The sequence below is a fragment of the Anser cygnoides genome, chromosome Z (genome assembly GCF_040182565.1).
Source record: "Anser cygnoides isolate HZ-2024a breed goose chromosome Z, Taihu_goose_T2T_genome, whole genome shotgun sequence".
NCBI lineage: Eukaryota > Metazoa > Chordata > Aves > Anseriformes > Anatidae > Anser > Anser cygnoides.
This window is the reverse complement of record NC_089912.1, coordinates 10,921,768-10,942,677: the sequence shown is the minus strand read 5'-3', so window position 1 is coordinate 10,942,677 and position 20,910 is coordinate 10,921,768. Positions and strand designations below refer to the sequence as shown.

Here is a 20,910-nt window from a genome sequence, read left to right as displayed (position 1 = left end):
TGGAACATAAAAGACAGTTGCGTAAGGAATACTGATGAACAAACAGGATCTTACCCAAACAGGATTCCTTAGCTAAAATTACATGTTTCATTTAATCACTTAAAGACTACATGAAGCTGGAGCTAAGCAGTAGTCGTGGGACTAGATGCTACTAGTTAATGTGCTGCCTATGAGCTGTAGTGATGTTTCTGCAAGGCTAGCAACCAGGGGAACCTCTGTCCTTACAGGGGAAACACTCTGTGGGTAAAATCTTGTGCTACTACTTCAAACAAACAAATGAAAAACCACAACACCCACTCTTCTATGAAAAGAAGAGCCTTGGATCTTTGGCACTTTCTAATACTGATGTCAGATGTTCCTACGTATTATACAACTTGTCACATGCTGTCAGCTAGCTCTGCTGCGAAACCAGAGCAGAGAGCACATGTGAAGTTTGCTGTGATATTTATGCAAAGTGGAGTAGCTTCTAGCTGTACGGAACAGTTGGTTTATATCAAGTTGTAAGACTTGAAGGTGTGGGAATGTAATAAGTTTTATCTATGAAAACTTTTTTTTTTTTTCTGTTGAGTCAGTTTCAAGGAATTACAGGCTTCCCAAACCCTTGTGTTCCTCTTTCTAAAATGGTCACTTGCAGGTTCTTTTAGCCTTCATCTTCACTACACACTAGATGATGCTCTTGGAGTTGTGAGGGTAGGAATGAGGACCTCTCCAAAGCACCGTGTTCCCATGGGCCCTAAGACTCCATAAGGGAGCTGCATCTAGATGCAGTTAATGAACTCGCTGCAAAGCCTCTGATTACAAGTTTGCCCTCCTGTCTCAAATACGGGAGTCTCCAGAGGGAAAGACTGACTCATACCAGTGGACTGAATTGTTGCCACTTTGCCTGAAGCCTGACTTTTAAGTAGGTCTCCTGATTTGCCTAGCTATTTTGTTTTCAGAGTCTGAGTTGGTTCACTATTGGTTCAAAAATATTTTCTACTTCCTTGTAGAAATAAATTGTGTTGCTCTGTATTAAGGGGAGGTAGAGTAGTAATATGCTTTCATGACAATTTACAATTTAATATTCAAACTTCAAACCTTGAGGGACTGCCCAGGTTTCCTGGAGAAGACTGATCCTTGGAGCTGCTGAAGTAGTCTGAAAATAGCCAGAAAGAAACAGAAATATCACTGTAGCTTGTCCATGGCATCTATAAGAACACTGTACTTTATGGTGAATCTGTTCACTTACCAAAAACGTACTGTTTTTTTCCTTTCCAAAACAGGATCTCAGTCTACCCAATGGCACACCTGTTGACACGTCTAGCCCAGCCTCCTCCTCATCTCTTCTCAACAGACTACAGTTGGATGATGACTTGGATGGGGAAACTAGAGACCTGTTTGTTACTGTCGATGATCCCAAAAAACATGTGTGCACAATGGAGACGTACATCACATACAGAGTTACAACAAAGGTACAAAACAGTGTTTTCCTTTCCTACTGCTTTTTTCCCTTAAAGTTTGTTGGCTTGGTTTTTAAGGTATATTCTGGATGTTTATGCTTTTCATTGTTTTGCTTCATCTTAAGGACAAGAACTTGGTGTCTTTCAGTACCTTTTAATTGTGTTGATAGTGTGACTTCTCTTAGCAGAACTGTTTCTACTTCTGTATATGAGACAATTTAAAACTTTTAATGTGTCAGCTTAGATCTTGTCTGTGGTTCTTAAATAGAACTGTTAGTGAACTTGAAAAGCCAGTTTCCTTTAACTTGAAAGATTTTTCATATAAAGTAATCTGAAACTCATTTGGTTTGAGTTACCTCCACTTGAAGGGAATGTGCCTTGTTTATTCACTGTTAATCTTGCATTTAGTGTCTTAGCCGTTCTCTGAAATTCTTTAAGCTCGTTGCTTAAGTGTCCATCACACGTCTTCTGTCAGCCATTTATCTAAATCATAATATCATAATCTTGATCCTCTACTGTAAACTAATCTCCACGCAGTTGTTGATACAGAAGGCTATGTAGCTGCTGTTAAAGCTAGGTAAAAATACCCTAAGAATGCTATTGCTTCTCAAAAAAATAATGTAGTTTTTTTAGCATGTGTTGTAGCTCAATCATTAATGCAATCTAATTACACTAATAGGAAAAGCAATCTGGAAAGTCCACTGCTCTCACAACTGGAATTTTAATTTCTGCTAACTAGACATTCTCATTAATATCAACTTCTTAGTGATGTTGACATCTGTTTGGGGCACTTGTAGTTACCTAAAGTGAGAAGTTTTCACTAGCTTCACTGTGATTATACTTTATCCACTTGTCCAGAAAGATTAACATTACTGTGGCCTACTTAGATTGCACTCTGTACCGGAGAGAATATTTTTCTTTGGGGTAAAGAAACCTTTACAGGCCACAGAAACTTTTTTCAAAATGTCTGCTCAGAAGTTCCACTTTCAGATTGCACAGGGGAAAATGTGGTCTCTTGAAAATAGCAACTACCTCTTACTGCTGGCTTAACTTAGGCCTGCCATTCTTAGTTGCTCTAAGTGTCGTAATCTTGCAAAAAATACCATATCTTAACCATTAGAAAACGCTAAGTAGTATTGCAGGAAACTTGTGTCTGGTGCGACTCAGCCCTTGGCTAAGATCAGAAGGAATGGGAAGTGTAAAACATGAGATGCTGCTTCCCACAGTCTAACAGTTAAATTTGGCTAAAGCTCTTTCTGCCTTAAATTGAGACCTCATTGTTCTGTCAAGATAAAGTATCTCTGCACAGTGACACCCTAATCATGTTCTTCTGCTTGGAAACCTATGTTTCATATGAGTCCCCTTCCTTCTTAAACCAGAACCTAGAAGGTGTGTAAGGTATTTTCTGTAGAGCAGATTTATTACCCAATAATGCCCTTCTCTAAAAACAAAACAAAAAACACCCATGGATTTTGCATATCTACTTACCTGTCTGTTAATAGTTCCTGCATCTCACTGTAGTGCATAAATCCGCTATATCATACCATTACAATACTATTATGAAACTGTGCCAAATTCATCCTCATCAGTCACCATGAACACCTCACCTGTTCGAGTTTATAACTTCTTGTAAACTTCTGGAAAACCTCTAGGGTCAACACCTCTAGTGCTGTCTACTATTGTTTAAAAAAGACTGGTTGGATGTTTAGCAGTATTAATGATCTGACTCATTCTTGCTATACAAACAAGTCTTCTTTGATGACAAGCTAATTGCCCAGGCAGCTATTGTAGTTGAAAGCAGTAATTAAACATGGCAAAAGCTGCATAGGAATAATCCCTAAACAGCGATCAAGATAGATGTTGATGTTTCAACTTCCAGGTTGTAGATCAGAGCTCTGTGGCAAGCCGTGTTCCCGTCTTCTGTTTAAGGCCATGCCTTTCTACCACCTCCTTTGCTTTCCTGTATTAGAGGGGTTTGAGACCTGCTGAAGGGCTGAAAGGGTCTCTGGTGGCTCTGGATGAGGAGGCGAGGATGAGGATGGCTGCTTTTTCTATTTTTTATGTATCTCTCCACTTAATGCTACTGGAACCCCAAGGATTTGGATAAATTATGCTGAAGTCTTTCCTGCTGTGAAAAGCAGCATCACTAGATGGAAGAGGGAAATGTAATTGCCAGTACTGGAGCACTGTAACACATACTTGTATCTCTGACTGGGAGCCATTGTAGAGAAATAATACAACCCTACTGCGGTCATGTTTTTTATTTCTTTCTCCCCGTCCCCCCCTCCCCCTTTTTTTTTTTTGAAAGTTCTTCCATCACAACAGCAAAAAAGACAGATCTTGCAGTATGCCACAGACTTTGTATCTATTGATATTTTTGTCAGCAGATAGTGGAGGCTGAGGAAGGGTCCAAAACAACGTCTTGCAGTGAAACTGAGAAAGAAGTGTATAGTTAACTTGGTCCTGCTTGTACCCCTGCTTTCACAGCTTCCTAATAAGAGCCAGATAGCATTCCTCAGCCTGTCTTCAGGATAAACACTTTCAGAGAAAGTTTTCTATAACAGCAAGATAAGAATCCCCAAAAGAATGGGGACAGCAAGTCAGACTTGGCTCTGCTGACAGTCTTTTGTACCCTGTTTTCTTCTTGATAACAGCAGTTTTCTTGTACGAAGAGACCGCTGAAGCCAAAAAGAGCAGATGGATGAAACTCGTGCTGGAACTTTGGCCTTGGCTGTAATGACTGAAGTGTTTCAGATGTTCTTGATGATACCTTTGATCCCTCTAGAGGGATTTTATCTAGAAGATCTTTTTTTCTGAGGAATGAGGGGGAAAATCAATCTTACCTTTATGCTGTGTAGTCATCTCTCCTGACATAAATATAGGAGTGCTTCGAATTCTGCTTTTGTTGCGCTTTATAGGAAGGCAAGGCATTCTTCTGTGCCTTCCGTGGAAGTCTGAACAGCTGTGTGCCATTCCTCAGTGTCATGCAGTTGCTCTGCAGTCTTGGATGGAGAATGCGGTCTTGAATTGTATACTTCTGAATTGACTTGAATTCAGTCAATGCTGAAGTGCAGGTCTTGTTTTCTTTTTCATATCCTTCTGCCCTTGCTTCCAGTGCATGCATTGAGTAGACCTGAGTGCATGAAACAGCTTGATCTGTAGAGAGGAGCAGGTGTAAGTGCTCTTTTTCAAGCAGACTGAAGTATGAGAAGTGTACAAAACTATGAACTACTAAGAATACCAACCTTCCTACCTTCCCCCCTGCCATTTTACTGTTTTTCTCATAGAAGATTTTGCCCCAGTCTTTAATAGTAACATGGGGGAAATACTTAAAATGTTTAGCAAGTAAGAGACTAGAACTAAGGTGGGAAAATAAATACTTGCACATAGTTGTCACAGACTGGCTTTAGGTTTGTCTGCGAACTGTTTTCAAGAAAGAGAAGAAACACCAAGATTTGGTGTCTGCCTTAATACTGCTTCCAACAAGAGGTAAAACTGTCTGTAACCCTTCCTGCTTTTCAACAAGTCAAACTGAGCCTTGAATACTGCAGTGCTGACTTAGTGGAAGTGTGCTGGAGTCTTCAATAAATCCCTGGAAATGTCATACATTGGCCGAGGTCGAGATCGGCCACATAAATTTCTCATCTTCCTTTAGGAGAGAGACGTGTGTCCTTGCAAAATGAGATTTATGAATCCTACTAGGAAAGCGGGAGGAACACAGCTCTGTCAAAAATGCACACACTTCACTTGCCATCCCTGGACGGTGGCAAGACACTCTTCCATTCTGTGTGCAGTCTGGAAAAAATAACTTCTGCTAAGCTAATGGACAACTTGATCCGAAGTCCAAATTCTTTCAGCATTAGTGAGGTGTGGTTAAAACCTTTGAAGGGCCCTTATGTTGACAGGCCATACAGCAAACACTGAAATGCTGTTGAATATGATGTGTTTTCATCTGGTTCCCTTTGAGAAACAAAGCCTGATATATGGAAAACTTTAGAAATGTAATGGCAACGGGAGCAGTTCTCTAGAGATGAGTGATAACTAACGTTTAACTTGTATAATGGGACTGAACCTGCTCAAATCCTGCCTCCCTTCTTCTAGACTAGGTAGGAACTAATGGTTTTCCTTAACTGTTAGTGGACTACTGGTTAGTAAGGTTCTCTAAGCTAACAGATGGGGTGCTTCACTTTCATTATATTGCAGGGCAAGACACTATAATGTGTAAACATGCCAATTACTCTTACTCACTTGCTGTATGAGCTCTTTTCAGAGGACTTTGCCCAGTCACAAACAGTTCATTTAAAAACAAACAAAAAAAAACCACACTCTACTTACTGTAAAATGGTTACCTTTTTATTTTAATTTCAGGTGGTTTTGTGTAAGGCTGAAATACAGGTGCCCTGCTAACAGAGCAAAGCAGTTAGCACCACTGGCTGATGAGGGCTCTCTCCATTTGTATTCCTTGTCTTGCTGTGGCATAACACTGTTCAGTGTCTTATTCCAAACAAGTGAAAATGATTCATATGAAGTGTCAAAAACTTCATTTGTGCTGAGGCACTCTGCCACATTAAATAAGTTGGTGCTGCACTAATGTATAGCTGACTAAAGCACAAATCCACAGTGAATATCTAAGTCTTGGCAGTCTTTCATTTGCAAGTATGTGTGCTCCTTTGATGACCGTTCATTATGTCAGTCCATCTGCTTAATTGTATACCTCTTACCATACCTACCAGGTCAGAACAAGGATGGGCAGAGCTTGGTGTCTTCTCTTCGTTTCTCTATGCCTTCCTTTTCTAGAAAACAAACCATTCCATAGGCAATATCATATTAGTATGCTGTTTATTGTGTATTAAAGCTGCTGTTGTGTTGATAGCCTGCTAAGGCTGCCGGCTCCTCCCCAAAGAGACTGCTGGCATGGACCTTGCACAGGATCCCTCGTGCGGATTAGTGGGTCTGATGTGTAACAACTGAAGAGTTAGAGCCATCCACAGAGCAAATGAAATGATGGATTGCGTCTAAAGGCTACCACTTGGCTCTCTACAAATAGTGCTCTTTGTGGCCATTGCCATCAGTCCAGAAATAACCACAAAATCACAGCTGGAATTTAGCAGACGGTGCACTGTCTAGGAATAGTGAAGAAACCTGGTGCTTTTCGGTGGGATATAATGGTAGAGGCTATCTGCCTTCCAGTCAGGGCTATCACTCTACCAGGTTCTTTAGCAGAGCCTCCTGGTAGGGACATAGTTTCATTAGTGCTGCTTGACAATTGCAATATGTGCTGCGTGAGCAGCTGCATACAGTCAGATTTCCAGGCTACAGACTGTTCAAGGACTTGATAAAACAATTGCCAATAGTTTTTCTGCATACCTACCTTCTATCTCAGACTTGTAATGGCAAATGTAACTCCTTGCCTTAAAGAATGAAAACTTTAATGATTTAACTTAGGGTACTGATATCTGAAATGTAGCAGGCACGAACTTAATGTAAACAAGCTGTTTTCTTCCTCTCAAAAATCAACAAAAATCGTTCTTTGGCAGACATAGCAATGGCTTATGTTCTAATCTTATAGCCTTGAAGGAGTATAACAAGCCTGTAGTTTCCAGAATACAGAACACTGGTGAAACATTCCTCACCCACAGTGAGGAATAAACAAGTCATAAAATGTCTTTGCTTTTAATTCTTGATTGCTAAGTCCTGTCCTTGGAATAAAGATCATACGTTCTCATCACATGGTAACTGCCAAGAGATTAACACGATGCACAGTGCTCTCTTCTTCCCAGATCACTCCTGTAAAATTTACTTGACTAGAAAATGTAATGAAGTACCAATAAAGTTTAAGAATATATCAGCTCCAAGTAGACATTTTTTTTACTGCTCTTTCCCTCTTCTCGAAAGGCCAAAGGATGTTTTCTTTCATGCCACTTGCAAACTGCATTTTGGGGTGGAGTCCTAGTGCAAAGCTTGTCTGTCCTTATCCTTGCCAGTGGTGACATTTACTCCTAAAGTCTGAGGTGAGAGGTTTCAGTGTACACTAAGCTTCTCCTGTTCTTGTTTTCCAGACCACACGAGCTGAGTTTGATTTGCCAGAGTATTCTGTGCGTCGGCGGTACCAAGACTTCGACTGGTTGAGAAACAAGCTGGAAGAGTCTCAGCCAACGCATCTCATTCCCGTAGGTAGTAAGCAAGAATCTGCCACTAAGGACAATTGTGTATTTGTCTTTAAATGGTGTAATGTCTCTTCGGCTTTAAATACAATACTTAATTCAGTCTTCTGCTAATAGAGTGGGAAAAGCTGCCCATTTTTAACTGATTACAAAGCTTAGACATTTTTCTTAGGTGAGACACCTGAGAGGTGAGCTCTGGCAGCCTCCCACAGGGGAATACATTTGGTAACAAGTCTTGTCCTGGCGTAAGTAGAATGTGCTTGACTTGCTTGCACAATTATTACATCTACATTTCTGAGTATATGAGGCTTACAAAAAAAGCCACACAGGTGTTTCAAGTGCTAGTTATAGTATTCAAGATGGCGTTTTGAGCTGGTTTTAAAGGGTGTATTTCAAGATCACTTGTGTTATCATTTAAGAGCACAGACTTAAAAATCTTAGCCTGTAGCTTGACAGCTATTGCATACATTCAATAGGCAGAGGAATAGCTAAACTACTGCACCCTTTCTTTCTCAGAAGCTGGCAGTCTGGCCACCTTTTGTCATGTGAAGAGGTTACTTATCTTCAGCAGGCTGTATTTCATGCTGTAGAAAATGTGAAGAAGTAGGAAGACTGTGATATCACCACCATCAGGTCTTTTGAACAAGGAAATCCAAAAAGGTCTGTAGTAGGTAAACTGTGGAGAAATAGGAACACTGCCAGCATACACCTTTACTTGCCCATTTGGTATGGTGGTGTTTTTTTTTGCTCTCCCTCCCTCAAAAAGGACTAGACTGTGTGAGAAGTATTCAGTTAGGCTGTTCCAGGACAGAGAACTATTTAAGTTCTTAATTTCTCTGGGACATGCCTCTGAGTGGAACAGTGGTTCAGTCTCTCAAAGATAAGAAATACTTCACAAAATTATGTGACACCACTGAAACAAAAAGCTTAATGAAGGGTGGGGAGAAGACAGGAAAAAGAGTGAGCTTGTCCAGGGTAATGTCAGTTGCCAAAGCTGTTTGTCCTTTCTCCCTCCTTGTTCTTTGAGTAGCTGGAGCTGTCCAGGTTAAGCTTCTGCAAATTTCTGAGCTGACTTGCGAGCTGCCAGCCCTGCCTGAAGGTAGCATGGCAGTCAGCTGATAGATAGTCTAGCAGCAGAAGGTGATTCACACCAAGGGAATCAAGCAGCTTTGTGACCTGGAATTCGATGCACGCTAGACTGCACGTTTGGTAAAAAATGTCACAAGTTGCTCTAATACTGGCTACAAAACCTGCTGCAGAACAAGGCAATCTCTTAAGCCGCCTCTTGTGGAATATGTGGGAGTTGAAGGTCGCGCTGCCTTTTTGATCTGCCTGTGCACAAATGCACTCTAATAACAGTTATGGAATTGCCTATTAATCTCCTCTCTACAGTGGTGAGATGGGGAGACTGATGAATGCTTTATGTATTTATTGCCTAAAAGTAGATGGAGTACAGAGGCTAATGGTAATTTCAGGTGCACGGTGACTAGTGTGTTCTGAAAGGAAGTTTCAAGCCATTCTAAGAGCATCTCTGTAACTGGAGATACTGCAATCCTTGGAGGCCTTCTGGCAAACAGAATACTGAAACAGGGCTGTCGTCAGTATCTTGGTACAGTAACTGCATAAATTTTTTTCTGTAAAGAATGATGTGTCTTCCCAGTGTAGAAAGCCATGATAGTCTATATTTAAACAGCAGCCCAATCAAAACTGAATATGGATTTTTTTTTTATCCCTTTGGTTACTATAATCTGAGATTTATTCTAATCTGTTCTTTCAAAGCAACAGTAAAAACAAACAGACAACAAAGCCCCACCCAACAACAATTAAAAAAAAAACACCATCTCAGATTCATCTCTAGAAAGGTAAGCCTAATATGTCCAAAGATCTTTTGTTTGGATACTCAAAGCCTTTTCTGACTGCATTGAACTCTGCTGCTCACATCAGAGCAGGGAAATGTGGGCTATTAAGCTGGAAGACCATAAAGCAGATAAGTAACACACAGTGAAAGAGGATACCAGTTGCTAGCTGTATGTACTGTTTGGGATGTACCTCCAAAGACCTATAAATTAAAGGACAAGAACTACTGCTTGTTACAAGTGCTTACTGTAGTTTCTTGCCTCGTGTCTTTCTCCCCTTACTGGATGCCAGAAGACAGACAAGCTCTGTTCTCTGTCGCTGCTCTGAATTGCAGGTAGTCCCGTGGCATACTGATCTACTGAAAAAGGTTGGAGTCATGCTGAAAGTAGGACTTTGCTGTTATATTTAACATGTACCTACAACTATGCTTGTTACTTACCTTTGTAGTAGAGCAAGTGACAGTTGCTTTAAAGCCTTGTGCTTTCGGAGTGTGTTTAACGAGGCTTAAATCTAGGCTTTTCGAGTGGGGAATTACTTAATGCTTCTCTGCTGTCTGAGGCACGGACATCAATTTCTAAGATGAGATTAAGTGCTGTAAAAGAAGCAACCTGAATTATAAACAGTATTGAAAACAAGAAATGCAGGCTCCTCTGTGGGACAGAGGTCTTCTAGGAAGCTTTCAAACTCTCCTGTTTTTGGTTTGCTGGGTCTTGCCAAGGGCTAATTGCCCTGTTGGCAAGGCTGTATTGCAAAAGTTTTTCAAAAGTTTGAAGTACATGACTTGATTTACTGGGAACACTGCTAGGTATAATTTAATGTGGATCCTAAACATGTAATGTTTATATAAGGCCACCTGCCTGCAGAAGGGAAGCCCGTAAGAACTAACTGGCTGAATACAGCCAGCTAAAATTATGATAATTGGCTGAAGTATTTAACAAAAGTTCTTTGGGTCTCAAATGCTCAAACTTTAGTGGTTATTCCAGGCCAACTTGGATGTGTTTGGCTGAACAGGGGGTCTTTAAAACTAGGTGTCTAGCTTGTGCTTTTCCTCCTGTACATAGTTCTGTGACAGTGACTTCATAAAACACAGAGATCCAGGTAAAGCTTACAAAGCAAGGGAAAATAATTCTTCCTGCCTAATGAGTACTGCACTAAGCATTATTCTTCTGAAGTCCAATTAGAGTATACCTTACACTGATTCAGCTAGAGTGATTGATCTGAACGTTAAGCATAAGATAAGCCTTAAATTTAAAGAACAAATTAGAGTGGCCAAAATCACTACATATAGTAGCTATTTTACAGTTATGCTTGCTGGTTTTTTTTGTTTGTTTGTTCTGTTTTGGAGGTGCAATCTTCATGTATATCCAGCATCAGCTAGGGAATGGTACAGAAGGCACTTGCATAAACATTTTTTATTTTTTTTTCTTTGAATTACTTTTTGTTATGGATTTTGGGTGACAAAGACCATTTCCAGAAGAGAGCTGTGACCCATGAATTTGGTGAATAAGGCTACCATTGCCAACCTAAGAGTAAGCAAATCATCTGTCTGGGTAAACTTTCAGAAGAATAAAATGCAAAGCGCAGTTTTAAAACTGACATTAATCTTAGTCTATGTTGTCCCGAGTGAACAAAAGCAAATCAAAAGTGGTAGAGCTGAGACTAATCATGCTGAAGCTTAGAGAGTTAGCTTCCATCAGAGGAAGTACTTTACAGTCTGGAGACTAAGTGTAACAGGAGAGGACGGACAGCTAAATACAGCAGAGCTGATAGTCCTGGAGGCTGCCTGGGGCTTACATATTACATTGAAATGCAGAGATGAACTGGTGAAGGTGAAATAGGAGTAAGATGAAAGAGTAGATGTGCTGGCAGACCTTTGTCACTTACACAGGTATTCTCAGGAAAGCTGACTCTGATAGATGACCAAGTGTGCAATTTAGCAAGTACTTCTGGAGGGCTCTGGGCTGGACTGCTCGAGCATTTGCCACATCAAAACGGTTTGTCTTCCTTTGGTCAATCTGGTGCTATCACTAAAACTGGAAGCTCCAAGACTCCTGAACTCCACAGAAGAGTCCTGTCAAGGAGCTCTAAACACTTCAGAACAGGGGGAAGGAGAAGGTGGAATTGTTAGGTTTTCCAAGTTTCCTTGGACTGAACAGCTTTGCTTGAATGTCAGCTGTGTGCCTGTGTGCGTACACACGTGTGTGGGTATGTGTGTGTATATATACACACATATATACGTATATATGTGCCTGGATGTTACTGTAGTGAAAAGTGTGTAGCTCAGTTGGCATCTCCTTTACAGCTGGAGCTTCAACGCGGGTAGCAGTAGGGGAAAAACACCTTAGACTGTACTGGAAGTACTTAATGTACTTTTCTGGGCTTAACTTGTCCAGCTCTCAGCTGAAGCTATACTGCAGAATATTTAGGCTAGATCTACTAAAAGATAATTCAGAGCAGGGTTTGCATCAATTCTGATGTTTGGTTCCTCTTAACAAACGTAAAATTTCACTTCCTGTTAAGAGTGGAGTTTGACTGCTTAGTATGTTTCCAAACAGAAGTGTTTTTTTTGTCTTTTGAATCTTGTTCCTTTTGCTTCTTTCTCTCAGCCACTTCCTGAGAAATTTGTGGTGAAGGGTGTTGTTGATCGCTTTTCTGAAGAGTTCGTGGAGACAAGGAGGAAAGCGTTAGACAAATTCTTGAAGAGAATAACCGATCATCCGGTGCTTTCTTTTAATGAGCACTTCAATGTGTTTCTCACTGCCAAGGTAAGGTAGTAACTTCAAACCCAATCACTGACATGGACAGCAGAACAGGCACATTTGCAGTCTCTTTTGAAATGAAAGTAAAAAGGCATTTATAAAACTACATGTGCAGGTCAGAACTTTCCCTAAAATACCAGCGTTATTGGGGGACCCTTAATGTTGCCTATGTGTGACAAGTATCAGCTTTCCTTTTCTTGAAGACAAACAGCCTGGAGATTGACGAATTCAGTTCTCTAGTGCTTGTTCTGCATCCATGTATAAATGCTCCAAGAGGAGTATATTCTAAATTATACTTTTCTGATGCAAGAGGCTTTGAGAATTTAGCAGATTGTAGACTGTGCAAAATCCTCTTTTGGGGGAGGAGGGAAGTAGGGAAGGAAGAAAGATCTCTTGCACAGAAGCTTGCAAATTTCTTGACCTCTTTTTTTCCTCCTTGTCTGTACCTTCTGTGCTGTTTGCACTTCTTGCTTCCAAAGTTAAGAGTGAAGATTTCGTTCTTGTTTGTCCTTGGTCAACAGTTTCCAGGAACTGTGTAATTTTCTTTGGCTGTCTTTTGAACTGCATTTTAAATAAGACCAGGGTGACTTGCAGTCGTGCTTGGATTTGACCTGATAAGTGAGGAGAGCTGTGAAAGCACATCTCTCCAATGTTACATTACACTGGCTTGTTCAATTTGACACTTAATTTGAGCTCACTTCAGGCTACTGCTCTGCTTGGTAGTAATGTGAGACTCAATCTCAAGTTCCCTTTTCTTTTCCTCCATTTATGGTGAATTTTACCACTGAAGCAAGTCCAAGATGCAGACCTTGCCTTGATGATGAAGTATCAGATAGATTTGTTCTGCTTTTCAGCTGTCATGATGCAACTTTCTTAGCTGTTTAGTTTTCTTCCATCACCCTTCTACCCGTGTAAAATGAATGATAAAAGCTTTATCCTTAGCCCTGGGCAGTGTTTGCATTAAAAATGAGGAGTGTCTAGGGAGGCTGAGGGGAAAAAAAAGACGTGTACTCTCCTGGCTGTCTTTAGTGTTGGTACATTCTTTACTGTAACAATGAGAAATCAGTTCAGCCTATTAGGACTTCAGAATTTAGTTATTGCAGAAAGTCACAAGACCACCTCCTGGCTGAAAAAGGAAAACGCCCTTTCTTTGAGTTCCCTGTTTGGACTAGTAAGATGCCAGAGTGCTTGAGAGAATGAGCGAATAATTTTGAGTTAAAGGATCTTTTTCTGATGCCTACTTACAGATAATGTGTAGAACAGACAGAAGGCAAAAGTCAAGGAACCACTCCATTTTAATGCAAACATAATTCAAAATGATTGATTGTACCTCCTAAGATGTCAGGTTCTCTTAACCAGACTTAGGGTTATATAAGTACTTGAAAAGAACAGCATATTGCATGTGTTGAAGCTGGCATTTGTATTTTTTTTAAAGAACACTTAAGCCTTAAGTCTGGTCTATGTTTCCTTATATTGATTCTTGACCTCTACGGGTCTGCTTGACTTGAAAAATCTCTTCCTCACGCTGTTTATAGCTCTTAGGCTTGTGTTGAGATGTTGAATAGTGACCCCTGCTGGAAAGAGTAAAATGCAAAATAGATAGCATTTGGACTAACTAAAAACATTTTTTCTGACATGCTGTCAAGGTGAAATCCCCTGAAGATTGCTGATAAACAAGCATGTTAACATAGGTTTCCTGAATGTTGATTTATGCAAATGTGTGAAGTGTTAGCAAGGAAGCTTAAGCTGTCTGTGCGGGCAATATGGCTATATCTAAGATTGTGTGAGCTGCAGGGTCTTGTTGAAAAGCTGTACTAGTCTCCTTATGCTGTGCTTTTTCTGTGTACTGTCTTCCCTTACCTCCTGTCTGACCACACAGCTAGCGTGAGGAGGCTGCTGAGCAAATAGACATGCAGTTTGTAGCTCTGTACGAGGCTATCAGAACCAACTGATACAAGTGCATAGTACTGGTATTGTAGGATGTGACTTAAAAGTATGTCATTGTGGTGGTTTCACAGCACTGGACAGCTAAGCTCCACCATGCCACTTTCTCATTCCCCCTCCATAACAGAACAGAGAGAGAAAATATGATGAAAAAATCTCTTGACTTGAGATAAGGACAGGGAGATCACTCACCAATTACCATCATGGGCAGAACAGACTCAGCATAGGGGAGACGAATATAATTTATTGCCTATTAATAACAGACTAGAGCAGTGAGAACTAAAAGCAAAGTAAACACACATTCTCCCCATCCACATTCTTCTACCTCCTCCCTCTGAGCAGTGCAGGGGAATAGGGGCTGCAGTCAGTCCCTAGCACTTCATCTCCGCCGCTCCTTCACGGTCACTCTCTGCCCCTGCTCCCCGTGGGGTCCCTCCCACGGGATGCCGTCCTTCCCCAACTGAGCCTGCGGGGGCTGCCCGCAGGCAGCAGCTCTTCAGGAACTGCTCCCACACGGCTCCGTACCACGGAGTCCATCCATCCCCCAGGAGCAAACTGCTCCAGCGCGGGTCCCCCACGGGCGGCAGCTCCCCCCAGACCCCCTGCTCCTGCGTGGGCTCCTCTCCACGGGCTGCAGCTCCGGCCCGGGGCCTGCTCCTGCGGGGGCTCTCCATGGGCCGCAGCCTCCTCCAGGCCACATCCACCTGCTCCACCGGGGGCTCCTCCACGGGCTGCAGCGTGGAGATCTGCTCCGTGTGGGACCCGTGGGTGCAGGGGGACAGCCTGCTCCACCAGGGGCCTCTCCACAGGCCGCAGGGGAACTGCTGCTGCGTGCCTGGAGCACCTCCTGCCCTCCTTCTCTTCCACTGAGCTTGTCTGCAAGGCTGTTTCTCTTGCATTTTAGCACTGCTCTCTCCCAGCTGCTGCTCTGCAGCAGTTTTTTTCCCTTTCTTAAACATGCTCTCACAGAGGTGGAGTCATTGATTCAGCTTTTGCCAGTGATGGGTCATTTTTGGAGCTGGCTGGAACTGGCTCTTGCCTAACATGGGGCAGCTTCTGGATATCTCTCAGAGGCCACCCCTGCAGCCCCCCTGCTACCAAAATCTTGCCATGTAAACTCAATGCAGTCACTTCTAGCATGAGTGAATGAATGGCAGGAACAGTCTTGGTGAAGACAGATCTGCTTACATCACTATTTCCAATGCCAATACAGGAACATGAGAAAGTCAGTCCAAACAGAAGGGTGGGCCACTTACTGCTCATTTGTAGTATACTTCATACCGTTCTCCTGGATGGCTTACCTCTCTCTAGAGGTAGTCTTTTTAGTGCTCGGCTGTATAACTTGTACAAAGTTGTACGTCCAAGGCTACATGCCACATGTCAAGACTACATGCCTCTTGCCTTCACAATATTTGGTCTTGACTGGGAAGTATCCTTTACTGGGTTAATCTTCCAACATGCAAGTGAAGTATTTCTAAACTGTTTTTTTCTAACTTTCCAGGATCTTAATGCATACAAAAAGCAAGGAATGGCATTGCTGTCAAAGATGGGGGAGTCAGTCAAATATGTCACAGGAGGCTACAAATTAAGAAGTCGTCCACTGGAGTTTGCAGCCATTGGAGAGTATCTAGACACATTCTCTCTAAAACTTGGTACCATTGACAGAATAGCACAACGGATTATCAAGGAACAATTGGGTAAGGAGATAAGGTCTTCCGTTGTAATACTTCAGTCTGAGTGCTCTCTATCTTACTCTGATTGATAACACAACCAACACAACCTGCATCAATGATTCTGGCATGTAATGAGCCACATGCAGAGTAAAATCTAATGTCTCACCTTTGTTATACTAACCTATTTTCTCACAGGCAGAGTTATTTCTGGGAGGAGTTATGGGAAGAAGAAAACCTGTAGATTTTAGCTGGAAGAGTGCGCATGGCATTATGGGTAGAGGAGGATAGCCTTCGTGGACCTGTCTTCACAAAACAAAGTTTTACATGTATAAAAGATGACTGACTACTGCACAGATGAAAATGTCTTTATGTATGGAATATTGTAGGAGCAGTCATTTAAGCTGGTGGTAGTTTGAACTTGCCATCTCCATGCAGCTGTGGAGCCCTGGCTATTAAGATGTTAATGCAACACTAGACTTGACTTAGAAGAGTTCATGTTTGCTGAGCTTGGTCATAGATTCTCCTTTCTGGCATGAGTGTTTGCAGACCCTTTTGTCTAGCTCTTTCTATGTTTATCTTCTTTTCCCTTTGTCTCTTGCAGAATACTTGGTGGAACTACGAGAATATGGACCTGTTTATTCAACGTGGGGTGGGCTGGAGGTTGAATTATCAGAGCCACTGGAAGGAGTGTCTGCCTGCATTGGGAACTGCTGCACAGCTCTTGAAGAACTCAGTGAAGACATGACAGAAGACTTCCTGCCTGTGCTTAGGGAATATATACTGTACTCGGAGTCAATGAAGGTAAAGGGAGCATGTTGGCAGAAGACACTGTTACTATATTTGCATGGAGTGATGTGTCAGTGAGTTCATTCTCTAAGAGTGAGAAGGCTTGGTGGTGGAAAAAGAGAGAAGTAAATAATTGAAATAGGACGATGTTTTCATGATTAAGTCAAAACTAGGTATGTTTAGTAGCAGGGTACTGCATAGGTAGCAGTATCTGCTCTGCTATTCAGTCAGCTTAAGGTCAGTAAAGCTAGGGTGTGCATAAAATGTTGAAAAGCTGCTCCTTTATTTGAGTAGTAGGTGATTTTCTGTAGGAGACATCCTATAGCTGCCTAGAATCTTCCCTTTGAATTGTAGGAAAGTCAGGTGTGGGTCATATCTTCACTGCTGGATCAATGCCTGAATCAACCTATAGAGAAGGTGGCACTCACAGCTTCTGTTGCTTGTATGCAGCAGTGTTGGATGGCTTCTTTTAGAACAAGGTGTCCAAATGACAAACAGTGCTTCCCCTTTCATCCCTGTACACTAGGCAGGATGTGTCTGTCCAGCTGCTAAGATCTGTTTACCAAGTAATTGTTTAAAGATACTACTCTGTGACTGTTAATCTAAGAACTTGATATCTTACTACTTATGCATAAATAATAAAAGCTACTTCAGTACAGTTTTTATTCCCTTGATATTAAGATGCATTGGCTGTAAATCTCGTCACATAGGAAAAAATTACTGAGTTATTTGTACTGGAAAGTGAAAACGAGAACTCCATTTCTGGTTTTTAGAGTGTTTCACTGCACACCCATGGTACAGTATATATTAGCAGCCCCTGTACAAAGTACTAGCAAATTCCTTCTGAGGACTTTCCTCTTGGAACAACCATTACAAGGGCATGGTAGATACTCTTTTAGAGCTATGTAATAGCTTGTTGGAAACCTACAATCTGAACATGGTAGTCCTTCTTGATCTTAATTTTAGTCCTCCTACACTTCTCAGACAAAGACATTTATTTTACAGATTTCTCTTCCCAGTTTCAGATGGCTGGTTGCAAGACTTCTGTCTTACTTGGCTGAAGCAAGATATTCCTGTGTGAGGCTTTGTACTAATTGTCTGAAGCTACTGTTTGCCTTCACGGTATTCGTGGTATTTCATAGTATTCAAGCCCAGCATAAACTTGGTGCATTTATTTTCCAGTACCATTAACACTGAAGTATTGCTGGAACATTTGGAGATGGAGCTAGAAGCTTTGACATGGGGTGTTCAAATTCCTTTTGTAGGAAGTGGCACGTGTGTGTGTGTACTTAAACAGGACATGAGGTTAGCAGCTAAAACTTTTACCCCAGAACTTCTGGCTTTTCACGATACAAATGCCATGACCTACGGAAAATGGCATCTGAAGTGGCAAACTAATTTATAGGAGGTGTTTTACACAAAGGTAGGGGGAGGAAAAAAGCTTTTAGAATGAGGCTCTGTCAGATGATAGCAAAGACACTAAATGCAGTCTCCAAGCTAATAGTCTAGCTGCATTTTTTTTTTGTCTTTTTGCTGCGAGTCTTTAATGCTGCTCTCCCTGTGGTAAGTGTTCTTTAACTGCCTGAAGTACCACTTTAGTTGAAGAAACCTGTGCTTTGTAGCTTAAATGCTAGGCTGTTGACTTGACTTTCAAGTGCCCTAAAGGATTTTGCTCTTCCTGTCAGTTGTTCTCTGGTAACTGACTGAACATGCTCATTGTGTTGGTGCTTAGGAACCAGTTGGATCTAGAAGCCTCATTCGCAAAATAGCAGTTAATAACAAACAAGGGTTATGCTGCTGAGTGTGAAGCTTGGTCACATCATTAGCTTTATCACACCTGAAAATCAGGAATAAAAACCGCTATTAGCTAAAGCAGACTGTTCTTCTTTTCCACCCCTTCCGAATGCCAAGCCTGAAATTTGTCATGTCATACTGAGTACAGATTTTTTTATGCTAAAACACACAAATCTGTTACTATTGATGCAGTAAGCAGCTTACAGCGCTGTCGTGCCAGACTTAGGAAACCAAAGAAGTAACTAAAAAGGAGGTTTCTTGCTCCCCAAAAGAGCGCAAGAGGCTTGCTACCGAAAGAGCTGTCCTCTTCACTAGCAGTACATTCCTGTTCATCAGTTGCTTTGAAGTCTGCTAGTGAAATTAAAATCTACCTGGATCTTTCAGAGCACAGCTTTTGGATAGGGTACATGAGGGAAGGTGTCTTTAGGTCCTAGGAATTCAGTGCAACCTTGATAGCTTTTTCTGTTGCAAGTTGTACCCCAGCTATAGGTAAGGGAATTTGATTTGTGGAGCAGTCTGTAGCCGGGTGAATGCCCCTCAGAGTAAGAGCTGCCAGGATTATTTTCACTTCTTTTAGTGATGACTGATTCCTTTAGTGTCTTAAGGAGCAGTGTTTTGCCTGGTGGGGCCAGCCTGAGGGAACTGCACATTCATAGTGAAAGCCCAGTAATTCTGGTTGAAATAAACGTTAGCTCTTTCCAGGGAAGCCACATCTCTTGGTTCTGACTGGATTTTTTTGAAAGATTTGCAGAAGTGGGTGGAGGCTGGGATTGTGGGCTTGAGTTAAAATATATGCTGGTAGTGGCTGGGAGAGCTTTTCTAAAACACAGGCCACGCATGAGATGGCCAGACAGTGTCTGGAATCCTGGTGCAGATGAAGCCTTAATCAGCAAATGTGCAATGCTTCAGTTTTTGTAGTGTGCTGTTGTTCCACGGGAGGCACATGCAAAGGACAAATTCTGTTCTAAATAATGTAGTGCTGGTATTAAAATCTTGTATGCTTAATACTGCGAGAAAGGCCTATCAAATGATGAGGTTTCCAGCTGTGTGCTTGGACGCTGCTTTAAAAATGCATTAGAAGTAAGCATCACATGAATAGCTAACAGCCTCTTTAGAGGCATGCAGTAAATAAGGATCCTTTTATGAGCTCTAATTGTAGTAAGAAGCTATGTGCAGTGCAAATGGCATGGCTTTGCAGCCTGAGAAAGGAGGCTGCTGGCAAACTCCTGAAGCTCCTTCAGTGATAGAGGCCAAGGTGGAATGTTTTAATGAAATACAAAATGGAGAAGGACCTACCTCACTGAAAGCAGGCTAAGTCTCACCTTTTGAATAGGAACCAGCGGTTTTATTCCTTTCAGAACTAAATGAATCCTAGAATCATTTAGGTTGGAAAATACCTCTAACATCATCAGATCCAACCATTAACCTAGCATTGCCAAGTCTACCACTAAACCATGTCCCTAAGCACCACATCTACATGTCTTCTGAATACCTCCAGGGACGGTGACTCGACTACTTCCCTGGGCAGCCTGTTCCGATGCCTCGCAACCCTTTTAGTGGAGAAGTGTTTCCTAATTTCCAACCTAAACCTCCCCTGGTTGCAACTTGAGGCCACTTCCTCTTGTCTTATTGCTCGTAGCGTGGGAGATGAGACCGACCCCTACCTTGCTACATCCTCCTTTGGGGTGCATTGTGTCCCCTGAGACTCCTCGGCTGTAGGCTAAAAAATCCCGGTGCTCTCAGCTGCTCCCCATAGGACTTGTTCTCTAGACCCTTCACCAGCTTTGTAGCCCTTCTCTGGACATGTTTCAGGGCCTCGATGGCCTTCTTGTAGTGAGAGGCCCAAAGCTGAGCACAGCACTCAAGGTGCGGCCTCACCAGAACCACATACAGAGGGACAACCACTTCCTGAGTCTTGCAGGCCACACGATTTCTGGTACAAGCCAGGATGCTGCTGGCCTTCTTGGCCACCTGAGCACACTGCTGAAGTGTGTGGTGTGTGGCTTTTTGTCAGGTGGTGTTTTGTCCCATTTTTTGTTGTTTCCTTCTCTATGAGGCCTTAACTAGCAGAAGTGTTGCATAGACAGTGGTAGATCTGAGGATGCTTAGTACAGAGCTTTTCTAAGAAGCAGCTGAAGCATTAACACATTCATCTACAGCTGAGAAGAGATGCTTGGAGGTGCCTGAGGAAATGCATCCTCTCACATATGGGACGAATAAAAGGGAGAGCAATATTTTTCTCACCGCTTTCAGGTCAACCATTAATAGATAGTTAAAACAGTATGCAGAAGCATGTTGCTGATGGTCCGTAGTGGATGACTTAGGCACTTAAGGAGAAATAATACACCCGCCCTTTGAATCTAGTCTGCTGATACCTGTTAATCATTGGCTAGTATGGGTTTAGATCCTGCTTACTGTATGAACTCCATGCTTATGGAGGCTAAATGCAATTGCTGGAGACAGCCGTTTTTCTGAGGGGAAAAAAACCCTGACT

At 42.0% G+C, this 20,910-nt stretch overlaps 1 protein-coding gene across 2 annotated transcripts in view; it reads left to right on the top strand.

The window, feature by feature from the left end:
- SNX30 (sorting nexin family member 30) overlaps positions 1-20,910 on the top strand; it is a 53,222-nt gene that overhangs the window by 18,255 nt on the left and 14,057 nt on the right. The window contains exons 2-6 of one of the 2 annotated variants that reach the window (XM_048051409.2): positions 1,263-1,451; positions 7,499-7,609; positions 12,067-12,225; positions 15,665-15,860; positions 16,438-16,637. In XM_048051409.2, the coding sequence (XP_047907366.1) occupies positions 1,263-1,451; positions 7,499-7,609; positions 12,067-12,225; positions 15,665-15,860; positions 16,438-16,637 (855 nt within the window). The remainder of the gene's footprint in view (positions 1-1,262; positions 1,452-7,498; positions 7,610-12,066; positions 12,226-15,664; positions 15,861-16,437; positions 16,638-20,910) is intronic. The other variant, XM_048051411.2, reaches the window with a different exon arrangement.